Genomic DNA, 13,197 nt, shown 5'->3' on the forward strand with positions numbered 1-13,197 from the left:
TAAGAACAGATATTGCACACAGCCTATTGCACACTTAACTTAATTGTGATGAAAGTGATATAAGATTTTAAATAATCAATGTAAAAACAGATATCTCATATCTAATTGGACATAGGCTTAATGTAAAAACAATATAATCATGACTCATGCTTTAATGACGACAAATCACTAAACAATGGCAATAGGTTCATAAAGAAATGGGTTAGGCGGCCTACTCATTCTACTAATTTGAGCTCTTGCGCATAAATTACTGAGGAGTGAGTCGCATCACCAAAACAACTTTTGTTCAAGTGCGTTTACGCCCACACAGACACAGCACGATGCATCTTAATTTGTGCCATCCTCATTGACAAGTCAAAACAATGGTGAGCTTCCCACCGGCGCGCGGCCGCACACTGAACAAGGCACGCAATGAAAATGCTCTCATCGAAACGGACACAGATGGATAGTCTCGTTCAACCACTTGTTGCCCAGTATCTCGCTATGGGATGCCAATCCAAAGAAAATGGGCAAAATGAAAATGTGGGATCAAATGGAAAGGAAAAAGAACATCCGTAAGTTATTTTTTTTAACGAACTCCTGTATTTGTAAATGAACTGAATAGGTTTATGAAGTGCATTACGCAGGCATTTGAAATAGCCTACAGCAAATATCGTTTTGTCAATTTGAAACATACGCAATTATAAAACCTTTATTGACACCGAATAAACATTATGATCTTGTTGATTTAGAATGTAAATCCAACTTTTGGTGGCTCTTAGTCTTAACAATAACTTTATGAGTGCAACAATTCCGTACCCTGCGATTTATAAAAACATCGACCAGGACGTACAACTGATGCACTCTGAAAACATATTCTCTATAGACTGTCTTCTCTCTTTCGAATGTCATTCCATAGTTAGCCTATATATTGGAAGGAGTTTAGAACAAATGGCATGCATGGCATCCTCTCCGTTTATCAGCCAACTGTTTATTCAGTGGTTCCTATAATAGAAGTCGGCAATCAACAATGGTTTCCCCAAAAGGAAGGAAATGAGAACAATGAAAAATAGCAAAGCTACCTTTACTCTAAAACACCAGGTATGAAACACTTTGGAGTGTAGTATAATGACCTGAAAAGTGTTGTGTTATATTTGCCTGTGTGATTTCTTTAGGATTAACGTGTAGCATTTCCATTGTGTTCTCTACTTCAATTATTGTATGCACTGCATGCTATAAATGGCTGCGCGCGCACACACACACACACACACACACACACACACACACACACACACACACACACACACACACACACACACACACACACACACACACACACACACACACACACACACACACACACACACACACACACACACACACACACACACACACACACACACACACACAGCTGTGCCCTCTACACCTCCCTCCACCTCATGCCCTCTCTCCTCCTCTGCCCCTCCAGAAGGCCCTCTCTCTCTAAGGTCTGCCCGCCTGTGCCTACTCGGCCTCAGCGGTTCAACAGGCCCAATCTGGCCCAGATAACCCAGGGCAAGGTCATGATGTCTCTGGGACACTATACCAAGGGGGCCAGCTGGGAAGAGCTGATCCAGGCCTGTATCCAGTCCTTCGGTGAGTCACTGTGTTCTGGGCTGCTCTTGTGTTTCTGCCAGTAATACTATTGGTAACTGAATGATAATACTGACTTTATATGATTTCACAATACTGAATATGCGCTGCATATTTTCCTTTTTTGTATGAAAAAAGTATTGTTTTTTGTTGCATGAGTTTGTTGTTTAGCTGTACAAAATGGTTGTGCAAGTCAAGATCATTGTCATTAGTTATGTTGTCAGTTTATAGCATCTGCTTCATTTCCCTTTTTAAGTGACGTTGAACGCTGAGCCTCAGTTGTTTTTAAATCAGTAGGGTGAATGTTTCCTGGAAGCACCTGTTTCTCTCGGCCTCTAGCTGTTTGATGTTAAGAGACCCTGTCTCCATGAAACTGTTACCATTTACAAGGTATCTCTAATTAGCCTATAGGGCTAGGTTGACAAAAACAGACCGCATTTAAAGACTTTTCCCTTCTATGAACTAGTCTCTATTTGTTGTCTAACAATATGGTTGTCAGTCTTTGCATTTGAGATGAGACAGGGATTTATGTATGTTTATTTGACAGGGACAATATGCACAACAAAATATACGTCTCCGAGCACTGAGATATGATGCGTTGCACCAGATTTAGTTTTATTAGAATATTACGATCACTTTCACAAAAATGTTAAGTATATATTTTCACCTACACACAGGGGATGAACCAGAAAGACCAGACTACTATAATTCTTTGCATTTTGGTTGTTATCAGTAAAAAATAAATCATCTGCCCAATGGGGCAACCTCAGAGCAGGCTCAATATATGCCATTTAGCAGACGCTTTTATCCAAAGCGACTTACAGTCATGTGTGCATACATTCTACGTATGGGTGGTCCCGGGGATCGAACCCACTACCCTGGCGTTACAAGCGCCATGCTCTACCAACTGAGCTTACAGAAGGACAACTTGCGCGACTGCTCATGTCACTTGCCCAGGGCAATGGACTATTCAATTTCTCTAAGACTATATTTAAATGATAATGCCCGATAAACTGGTGTTTGGAGGATATATTGGCACTGGTGTTGTTAGGCTCGAGACGAAGTTGATATATCCTCAAAACACCGGCTTCGCAGGGCATTATCACTTTTATACAACGGGTTACCAACATATTCAAATAATGATTGACATATTTTCATTAGACACGACCCAGTCGTTCAGTCTTTGTTCTGTATCTATGGACGCAACCCAGTCCTTCGTTCTAAATGTTCCATTGCCATACTGGCTGGCAACGTTCTTATCCCTTGCTTGCTTGCTAGCCAACTACGGCTAACTTACAGTCACGTCAAAAAGTGCAGCCAGAATGAGTAGCTGCCTTTGCATTTGTTTAAGCTGTTTTCTAGTGACATTTATTTGGATACATTCATAACAATGAGCTAATGGTGAAATTTCACCTGGCATAGAAAATGTGCTCACTTGTCAGGACACTTGTTCAGAGGAGCTAGCCAACAACACAGCTACTGTAACACAATCAATTCAAACAGAAGCTGGAAAGACTGAAAATTAGCTGTGTTGTTTGACCTTTTTTCAATTGACCTTTTTTTGTATACAGAGCCTTGACCTATTCCGCAGTTTGTTACGTTACAGCCTTGTTCTAAAATGGATTATTTTTTCCTTCATCAATCTACACACACAATACCCCATAAAACAAAGCAAAAACTTTTTTTTGCATTTTTTGCAAATGTATAAAAACTTTTAAAAAACTGCAATATGATATTTACATAATTGTTCAGACCCTTTACTCAGTACTTTGGTGAAGCATCTTTGCCAGTGATTACAGCATCTAGTCTTCTAGGGTATGCATCTACAAACTTGCCACACCTGTATTTGGGAAGTTTCTCCCAATCTTCTCTGCAGATCCTTTCAAGCGATGTCAGATTCGATGGGGAGCGTTGCTGTACAGCTATTTTCAGGTCTCTCCAGAGATGTTAGATTGGGTTCAAGTCCGGGCTCTGGCTAGGCCACTGAAGGACATTCAGAAAACACTCCTGAGTTGTCTTGGCTGTCTGCTTAGTGTCGTTGTCCTGTTGGAAGGTGAACATTTACCCCAGTCGGAGGTCCTGAGTGCTCTGGAGCAGGTTTTCATCAAGGATCTCTCTGTGCTCTGTACAGCAGGATATTGAATTTCAATTTTGAAACAATGTTGCAAATGTTGAAGAGACAGACAGGAAGATTTTACAAATCTCTGCTGTTGAAAACAAAATGTTAGTCTAAAAGGAAAAGTGAGATGTCTAGATGCATTTTATAGTGGAGATCAAGTTTAGAAGTTGCCTCGCTGGGCTGATGAGACAGTGGATTGCGCAGTCAGATGGAACAGAGTAAATAGGTATTTTAACGTCATAGATTTAGCCGTTGGTAACATATGGAATAGACACCGGCTGGATTGCGGTTTTACCCAATCAGCATTCAGGATTAGACCCACCCGTTGTATATTATTGTATGTGGATCTACTGCACCTCTGCCTGCTCTGAATATGATACAGTATAACAAAATCATTCACCAATTGTGAAGTATTGATTCAGTAGACGTGGAATGTGATTTAAGGATATCACAATAGTAATACATTGACTTTGTCTTTTTACATGTATTTATATATTCTGTATATTGGCTGCAATATGGAAGCTGTCAAAACCCTATCAAGATACCCTGTTAAATGAGAATAATGTGCCCTACTAAGTTGTCTGGAGTGCTCTCAAAGTTATCGTGATTATCTATTGGAAGAGGCAAGCATTCTGATTGCTGTTGCTTGGAGACACAAATGGAGTGAAGAGTGAGTGATGAGGAGGTGGTACAGTGGACTGAATACAGAGAGTGACATCCCTTACTTACAGTTATCTGTCAAGGAAAAGAATGGCAGAATAATAGCTGGCTGTTCATTTAGGATTTATAAAAATATATCAGCCATTGTCATGTTTTGTCATTTATTATCTTGTCTTGTCCCTGTCCTTTCATGTCTAGAATTTCCCTCTGTGGTCTTATTAGGTTCTTTCCTCTTCTAAAGCTCTACTCTTCCTCTAGTCTCAGTAAGGAGATTTTATGTCATTTAGTCTTACCTGTTCCCGATCCTTTCCCCTGATTAGAGTCCCTATTTCTTCCTTTGTGTTCCGTTCCTGCTCCTGTCGGTTCCTTGTCTAAATTCACCGAGCTGTGTCATTTGTATCAAAAGGTTTTCCTCAGAAATTCTGATCAATGTGACATCATCATTGCAACCTGCTGTTCACCTGAGAAATTGTCATTGAAAGTTGTGTTTTTGTTTGTATTCACTTTACAAGAGTGCACACAACCTGCATGACAGAAGGAACCACAAGGAATGGCAGGCTCAGATGACAGCAGGAATTGTGAAAAATTGAGATCAAGCCTCCAGAACCTATGTTTAGCCATACGGCAGCCCACAGTGCCGCTCCTTTCTCACGCATGGAATTGTGTGGATCTTTGAGAATCTAGTGGACTGGACAGTTCCAGAACAGATGTCTGACTGTTCCCTTGCCACTTAGCCAATGTTATTCCTGGCCTGATAAGCCTCCCATGCAAGGTGTATTTAAAAGAGCTTCAAATGGCACGAGAGTAATATTGGCTTAACGGGACATTTCATTTAGGATTTAGCTGTTTTCTAGTATGTCATAATCCTTCTATTAATTGGAGGCAAGGGCTGATTCCTCTTCTATCCAGAACCCAACATGCCCTTCAATCTCACCACAAATGATCAAGGGCTAAGGCTCTCGGCCCTGGACGCCTCCATAGATATGCCAAATACACCATAATGTGTTATTCCCCAACCAAGATCTCAGTGTGCTCTTCTAAAAACGTTTTTCAGGCATTAGTTAATGATGCTCCTTTTCTGGACGCTGATTTTTTCCCTGGACTGTTAATCGACCTTTTGGAAGGAATTCATGTGGACTCTTTTATATCATCCTAACCATCTTGACGTAGACACAGGGCCAACCATTTCCCTCCTCTGGCTCATCTAGCCCATGCAGCTGCATGGCGATAATGGGGAGGGAGGATCAAACTGATCCAGTGAAGTCGAGAACACCAAGTCTCTCCATCAAAACCTGTTTACACTTCTGTGGCTTCTACTGATCCTGGAAAATTCTTCCAAATTAGCACTGCAACACGCGCTTGTCAGAGTTAAAAGTACGCCCTGTTATTTCTTCCCAAACCTCCTCCAAGTAGCTGGCACCTTTTTTTTCAAATACCGGTCTGCCTGCGGGGTGAGAGACCACTTTGAAAATCTAGTCTATTGGTCATCAGCCTATTTTCTAGCCAGTGTTCTTCCGCGACCTTTTAGAGTCCATCCTGTCTCTACAAAGGATTAACATGACTCTCATTTAATCCCATTTATAATCCTCCTGGATTGGGAGGGTTCAAGTCCTTTAGTAACCTCCTTTTCGTTCCTGTTTCCTAATCTCTGTTCAGTGGGCTCATTAAAATTGCTGGTCATCCCGGTGTTGTTGCCGGTCGAGTGGTCGGTTCCGACTCAGGAGCGTGGCGCCTGAGTGGGCTATCCTCGGTACTCAGATCATGCTGTTAATCAAGTGTGTGCTCTTCTAAAGCTCCTTTTATGTCTTTTTAGGAGAATTCATCCATATGGTTTACTAACTATATGTGTTGAATGACTGAAATTGTCATTGAATTTCCAAATCAGACTTCACAGGTCATTGAGAGAAATTCCGATACTTTCCAGGAAATCTAGTCTACAGTAAGGAGATTAACATGCAAGTGTTTTGAATTCAAGTTAATACGAGGGTACAAAATGGACCTACTGTAGTACAGAGAGGTCAAACAGGGCGGAGCGTGCCCCAGCGGCTGCTGTCTCACATCAGAGGCTGACCCCCCAGGTCCTGGGGCTCCTGGGGCTCCGGCACCTTTTCAAATGTGAGAGCACACGTAAGAGTCATTTGAAAGATTGAGCTAGCAGCAGTAAGGCAAAGGTCAGCTACCCAAAAGGCCCTTCTCAGATGCTGACCACTCTTTGAAATTCAGAGCACCAAGGGGTGGGGATCAATAATGTTTGACATCATCATTCACCCCCAAGTCCACGCCCCACAGTTCCACTCACCCACAGGGCCCGAAGTCTCTACACTAGCATAATGTTAATGGACAGCAATAAGCATTGCAGAGATTTGAAAGCTTCAATCGTGGAACCCATTTGTAATTAAATTCATTTTCCAAGTAAATAATGTATGATGCAGGCACACAACCTGTGAATCTCACAAAGAGATATCCACTGCAGGCTCAGATGTACTGTAGACGCTAATGTGAAAAACCTTTGTGCCTATGGTGGTCAACATATGTTTAAACACTTACGGAGCATCATGGCTGTTTGTGGATATTAAATCAATTTCCTGTACTCCATTGTTCTACATGTACTGTAGGCCTACAGCATGTTGGGCCAACATTATAAGGTACATGCAGTAGAGAGTGTGCAACTAATAATGACATGGGAATCTCTGGGGCCTCTTAGACTGTTCCTTACCGATTCTTTCATGTGTACAGCAGAGATAAGCATTGAGCAGACTGAGGCGAAACAAAATGATCACCCATCCCATTAGACCACCAAAAATTCTGAAATATTCATCCCTAACTACAACATTTTCAGACAAGATAGAACGGCCAAAGGAGGCGGTGTTGCAATCTACTGCAAAGAGAGCCTGCAGAGTTCTGTCCTACTATCCAGGTCTGTACCTAAACAATTTGAACTTCTACTTTTGAAAATCCACCTCTCTAAAAACAAGTCTTTAACCATTGCCGCCTGCTATAGACCACCCTCTGCCCCCAGCTGTGCTCTGGACACCATATGTGAACTGATTGCCCCCCATGTATATTCAGAGCTCGTCCTGCTAGGCGAACTAAACTGCAACATGCTTAACACATATCTAAGCTTGATGCCCTCAATCTCACACAAATGATCAATGAACCTACCAGGTACCACCCCAAAGGCGTAAACACGGGCCCGCTCATAGATATCATCCTAACCAACTTGCCCTCTAAATACACCTCTGCTGTTTTCAACCAAGATCTCAGTGATCACTGCCTCATTGCCTGCATCCATAATGGGTCAGCGGTCAAACAACCTCTGCTCATCACTGTCAAACGCTCCCTGAATCACTTCAGCGAGCAGGCCTTTCTAATCGACCTGGCCGGGGTATCCTGGAAGGATATTGATCTCATCCCATCAGTAGAGGATGCCTGTTTTTATTTTAAATAACCAAGCAAATTCCTCACCATCTTAAATAAGCATGCCCCATTCAAGACATTTAGAACCAGGAACAGATATAGCCCTTGGTTCTCTCCAGACCTGACTGCCCTTAACCAACACAAAAACATCCTATGGCGTTCTGCATTAGCATCGAACAGCCCCCGTGATATGCAACTTTTCAGGGACGCTAGAAACCAATATACACAGGCAGTTAGAAAAGCCAAGGCTAGCTGTTTCAAGCAGAAATTTGCTTCCTGCAACACAAACTCAAAAAAAGTTCTGGGACATTGTAAAGTCCATGGAGAATAAAAACACCTCCTCCCAGCTGCCCACTGCACTGAAGATAGGAAACACTGTCACCACCGATAAATCCACTATAATTGAGAATTTCAATAAACATTTTTCTACACCTGGCCATGCTTTCCACCATGCTACCCCTACCCCGGTCAACAGCACTGCACCCCCCACAGCAATCTGGACACTTTCTAAAATCTGCCAAAATTGTTGCCAGCCCTATTACTAGCCTGTTCAACCTCTCTTTCGTGTCATCTGAGATTCCCAAAGATTGGAAAGCAGCTGCGGTCAACCCCCTTCAAAGGGGGGGACACTCTTGACCCAAACTGCTACAGACCTATATCTATCCTACCCGGCCTTTCTAAGGTCTTCGAAAGCCAAGTCAACAAACAGATTACCGACCATTTCGAATCCCACCATACCTTCCCCGCTATGCAATCTGGTTTCAGAGCTGGTCATGGGTGCATCTCAGCCATGCTCAAGGTCCTAAATGATATCTTAACCATCATCGATAAGAAACAATACTGTGCAGCCGTATTCATTGACCAGGCCAAGGCTTTTGACTCTGTCAATCACCGCATCCTCATCGGCAGACTCGACAGCCTTGATTTCTCAAATGATTGCCTCGCCTGGTTCACCAACTACTTCTCTGATAGAGTTCAGTGTGTCAAATCGGAGGGCCTGTTGTCTGGGCCTCTGGCAGTCTCTATGGGGGTGCCACAGGGTTCAATTCTCTGACCGACTCTCTTCTCTGTATACATCAATGATGTCGCTCTTGCTGCTGGTGAGTCTCTGATCCACCTCTACGCAGATGACACCATTCTGTATACTTCTGGCCCTTCTTTGGACACTGTGTTAACAACCCTCCAGGCGAGCTTCAATGCCATACAACTCTCCTTCCGTGGCCTCCAATTGCTCTTAAATACAAGTAAAACTAAATGCATGCTCTTCAACCGATCGCTGCCTGCACCTGCGCGCCTGTCCAACATCACTACTCTGGACGGCTCTGACTTAGAATATGTGGACAACTACAAATACTTAGGTGTCTGGTTATGCTGTAAACTCTCCTTCCAAACATCTCCAATCCAAAGTTAAATCTAGAATTGGCTTCCTATTTCGCAAAACAAAGCATCCTTCCAAACATACCCTTGTAAAACTGACCATCCTACCAATCCTCGACTTCGGCGATGTCATTTACAAAATAGCCTCCAATACCCTACTCAATAAATTGAATGCAGTCTATCACAGTGCCATCCGTTTTGTCACCAAAGCCCCATATACTACCCACCACTACGATCTGTATTCTCTCGTTGGCTGTCCCTCGCTTCATACTCGTCGCCAAACCCACTAGCTCCAGGTCATCTACAAGACCCTGCTTGGTAAAGTCAAATCAAATCAAATCAAATTTATTTACATAGCCCTTCGTACATCAGCTGATATCTCAAAGTGCTGTACAGAAACCCAGCCTAAAACCCCAAACAGCAAACAATGCAGGTGTAAAGTCCCCCCTTATCTCAGCTCGCTGGTCACCATTGCAGCACCCACCTGTAGTACGCGCTCCAGCAGGTATATTTCTCTGGTCACCCCCAAAACCAATTCTTCCTTTGACCGCCTCTCCTTCCAGGTCTCTGCTGCCAATGACTGGAACGAACTACAAAAATCTCAAACTGGAAACACTTATCTCCTTCACTAGCTTTAAGCACCAGCTGTCAGAGAAACTCACAGATTACTGCACCTGTACATAGCCCATCTATAATTTAGCCCAAACAACTGCCTCTTTCCCTCCTGTATTTATTTATTTATTTTGCTCTTTTGCACCCCATTATTTCTCTCTACTTTGTACATTTTTACACTGCAAATCAACCATTCCAGTGTTTTACTTGCTACATTGTATTTACTTCTCCACCATGGCCTTTTTTTGCCTTTACCTCCCTTATCTCACCTCACTTGCTCACATATTATATGGACTTATTTTTCTACTGTATTATTGACTGTATGTGTAACGTTCGTCGTCCTCGTCTGAGGAGGAGTAGGAGAGATCGGACCAATATGCAGCGTGGTACGTGTCCATGTTAATTTATTCAACAGAACACTAAACAAAATAACAACGGAGAATGAAACGAAACAGTTCTGAAAGGTGACATACACTAAACAGAAAACATTCACCCACAAGACACAGGTGGGGAAAAGGCTACCTAAGTATGATTCTCAATCAGAGACAACGAACGACACCTGCCTCTGATTGAGAACCATACCAGGCCAAACACATACAGTGGGGCAAAAAAGTACTTAGTCAGCCACCAATTGTGCAAGTTCTCCCACTTAAAAAGATGAGAGAGGCCTATAATTTCCATCATAGGTACACTTCAACTATGACAAAATCAGATTTTTTTCCCCAGAAAATCACATTGTAGGATTTTTAATTAATGAATTTGCAAATTATGGTGGAAAATAAGTATTTGGTCAATAACAAAAATTTATCTCAATACTTTGTTATATACCCTTTGTTGGCAATAAGAGGTCAAATGTTTTCTGTATGTCTTCACAAGGTTTTCACACACTGTTGCTGGTATTTTGGCCCATTCCTCCATGGAGATCTCCTCTAGAGTAGTGATGTTTTGGGGCTGTTGCTGGGCAACGCAGACTTTCAACTCCCTCCAAAGATTTCCTATGGGGTTGAGATCTGGAGACTGGCTAGGCCACTCCAGGACCTTGAAATGGTTCTTACGAAGCCACTCCTTCGTTGCCCGGGCGGTGTGTTTGAGATCATTGTCATGCTGAAAGACCCAGCCACGTTTCATCTTCAATGCCCTTGCTGATGGAAGTAGGTTTTCACTCAAAATCTCACGATACATGGCCCCATTCATTCTTTCCTTTACACGGATCAGTCGTCCTGGTCCCTTTGCAGAAAAACCGCCCCAAAGCATAATGTTTACACCCCCATGCTTCACAGTAGGTATGGTGTTCTTTGGATGCCACTCAGCATTCTTTGGCCTCCAAACATGACGAGTTGAGTTTTTACCAAAAAGTTATATTTTAGATTCATCTGACCATATGACATTCTCCCAGTCTTCTTCTGGATCATCCAAATGCTCTCTAGCAAACTTCAGAAGGACCTGGACATGTACTGGCTTAAGCAGGGGGACACGTCTGGCACTGCAGGATTTGAGTCCCTGTCGGCATAGTGTGTTACTGATGGTAGGCTTTGTTACTTTGGTCCCAGCTCTCTGCAGCTCATTCACTAGGTCCCCCCGTGTGGTTCTGGGATTTTTGCTCACCGTTCTTGTGATAATTTTGACCCCATAGGGTGAGATCTTGCGTGGAGCCCCAGATCGAGGGAGATTATCAGTGGTCTTGTATGTCTTCCATTTCCTAATAATTACTCCCACAGTTGATTTCTTCAAATCAAGCTGCTTACCTATTGCAGATTCAGTCTTCCCAGCCTGGTGCAGGTCTACAATTTTGTTTCTGGTGTCCTTTGACAGCTCTTTGGTCTTGGCCATAGTGGAGTTTGGAGTGTGACTGCTTGAGGTTGTGGACAGATGTCTTTTATACTGATAACAAGTTCAAACAAGTGCCATTAATACAGGTAATGCGTGGAGGACAGAGGAGCCTCTTAAAGAAGGAGTTACAGGTCTGTGAGAGCCAGAAATCTTGCTTGTTTGTAGGTGACCAAATATTTATTTTCCACCATAATTTGCAAATAAATTCATAAAATAAAATTCATAAAAAATCCTACAATGAGATTTTCAGTTTTTTTTTCTAATTTTGTCTGTCATAGTTGAAGTGTACCTGTGATGAAAATTACAGGCCTCTCATGTTTTTAAGTGGGAGAACTTGCACAATTGGTGGCTGACGAAATACTTTTTTGCCCCACTGTAAACACAACCTTGAAAAAGAACAGACTGCCCACCCCAAATCACATCCTGACCATACTAACACAAAGACAAAATAAAGGAACTAAGGTCAGAACGTGACAGTATGTTTGTTTTACTCCATGTGTAACTCTGTGTTGCTGTATGTGTCGAACTGCTTTGCTTTATCTTGGCCAGGTAGCAATTGTAAATGAGAACTTGTTCTCAACTTGCCTACCTGGTTAAATAAAGGTGAAATAAAAAAATTAAAACATTTGCCCAGTTACTTTACCTCTGTCAAAACAAGGAAAGACTCCTGTCACCATGTCTTTGCTGATGAATGATGATAATAAAACACCTCAAAGTAAGGCAACGCTCCCTGAATTTTGCCTTGTTTGTCATCACATCGCTTGTCCTATCCTAGTGCAGCCTGCTGCTGCTTTCCTAACTTTCCACAGTGAGTAAGACAGAGGGGATTTCCTCAGCAATTAGCCCCGTCTGGGTTGGTAGGGAGGTGTTGTAAAATGGTGAAGTAATTGTTTACCTGGTAGTGAATCAAAAGCTCTTCCTTGTTATTTTAGATGATTTTAGAGCAGAACTTGATTGCAGCAATGAAAAAAAACATGAAGTTTGTATAAGTAGAGGAAGGATAGAGTTGAGTTGTTTTGCATCACAGTCCTTCAACATATAGTGACAGTATAAAGCGTCAAACCTATTACAACAGTTTCCCCTCAGAACAGTCTAATCATGTATATGATTTTCTAGATATTTATTTTCACTCATGACAATTTTTCATACAGTAAGATTATGTCTGTGTCATTGCTGGGAAGGCGACTTTTCGTTGACATTGATCATTGGGGCGTTGTAGCCCTTGTTGGGACCGGTAAATGCAACACTGCCGTACCAGTGGTGCAGGATATGAGAGAAGGATTAGCTGCCTGCTGAAGTTGGCCCAGTGAGATAGTCCTTTCTAATGTTTGTTATCTATGTTGCCATCGTGTCTGAGGTATTTCAAATCGATATGGGATATGTGGAGACCAATGGAAACTGTCATCCTTGTGTGGCATTAAGACAATACCAGCTGCTTAGGTTCAAAAGTTAAACACGATTTTCATGGATTCGTCAAGGTGCTTTCTTAGCTACGATTTCCAGAAAGTCACTGGCAGATTGTTTACCTGCAATGGAAGAGATCAGAATAGCAAAGAGGTTGTCATTTGCTC

At 42.4% G+C, this 13,197-nt stretch overlaps 1 protein-coding gene across 3 annotated transcripts in view; it reads left to right on the forward strand.

Moving 5' to 3' along the window:
• The first annotated feature begins 320 nt into the window (after nucleotides 1-320).
• Nucleotides 321-13,197, forward strand: part of LOC124046445 (RAS guanyl-releasing protein 1-like) — a 36,879-nt gene continuing 24,002 nt past the window's right edge. The window contains exons 1-2 of one of the 3 annotated variants that reach the window (XM_046366815.1): nucleotides 321-554; nucleotides 1,448-1,614. In XM_046366815.1, the coding sequence (XP_046222771.1) occupies nucleotides 412-554; nucleotides 1,448-1,614 (310 nt within the window). In that variant the 5' untranslated portion in view covers nucleotides 321-411. The remainder of the gene's footprint in view (nucleotides 555-1,447; nucleotides 1,615-13,197) is intronic. The other 2 variants (XM_046366814.1, XM_046366813.1) reach the window with 2 other exon arrangements.

The sequence above is a fragment of the Oncorhynchus gorbuscha genome, linkage group LG10 (assembly GCF_021184085.1).
Source record: "Oncorhynchus gorbuscha isolate QuinsamMale2020 ecotype Even-year linkage group LG10, OgorEven_v1.0, whole genome shotgun sequence".
NCBI lineage: Eukaryota > Metazoa > Chordata > Actinopteri > Salmoniformes > Salmonidae > Oncorhynchus > Oncorhynchus gorbuscha.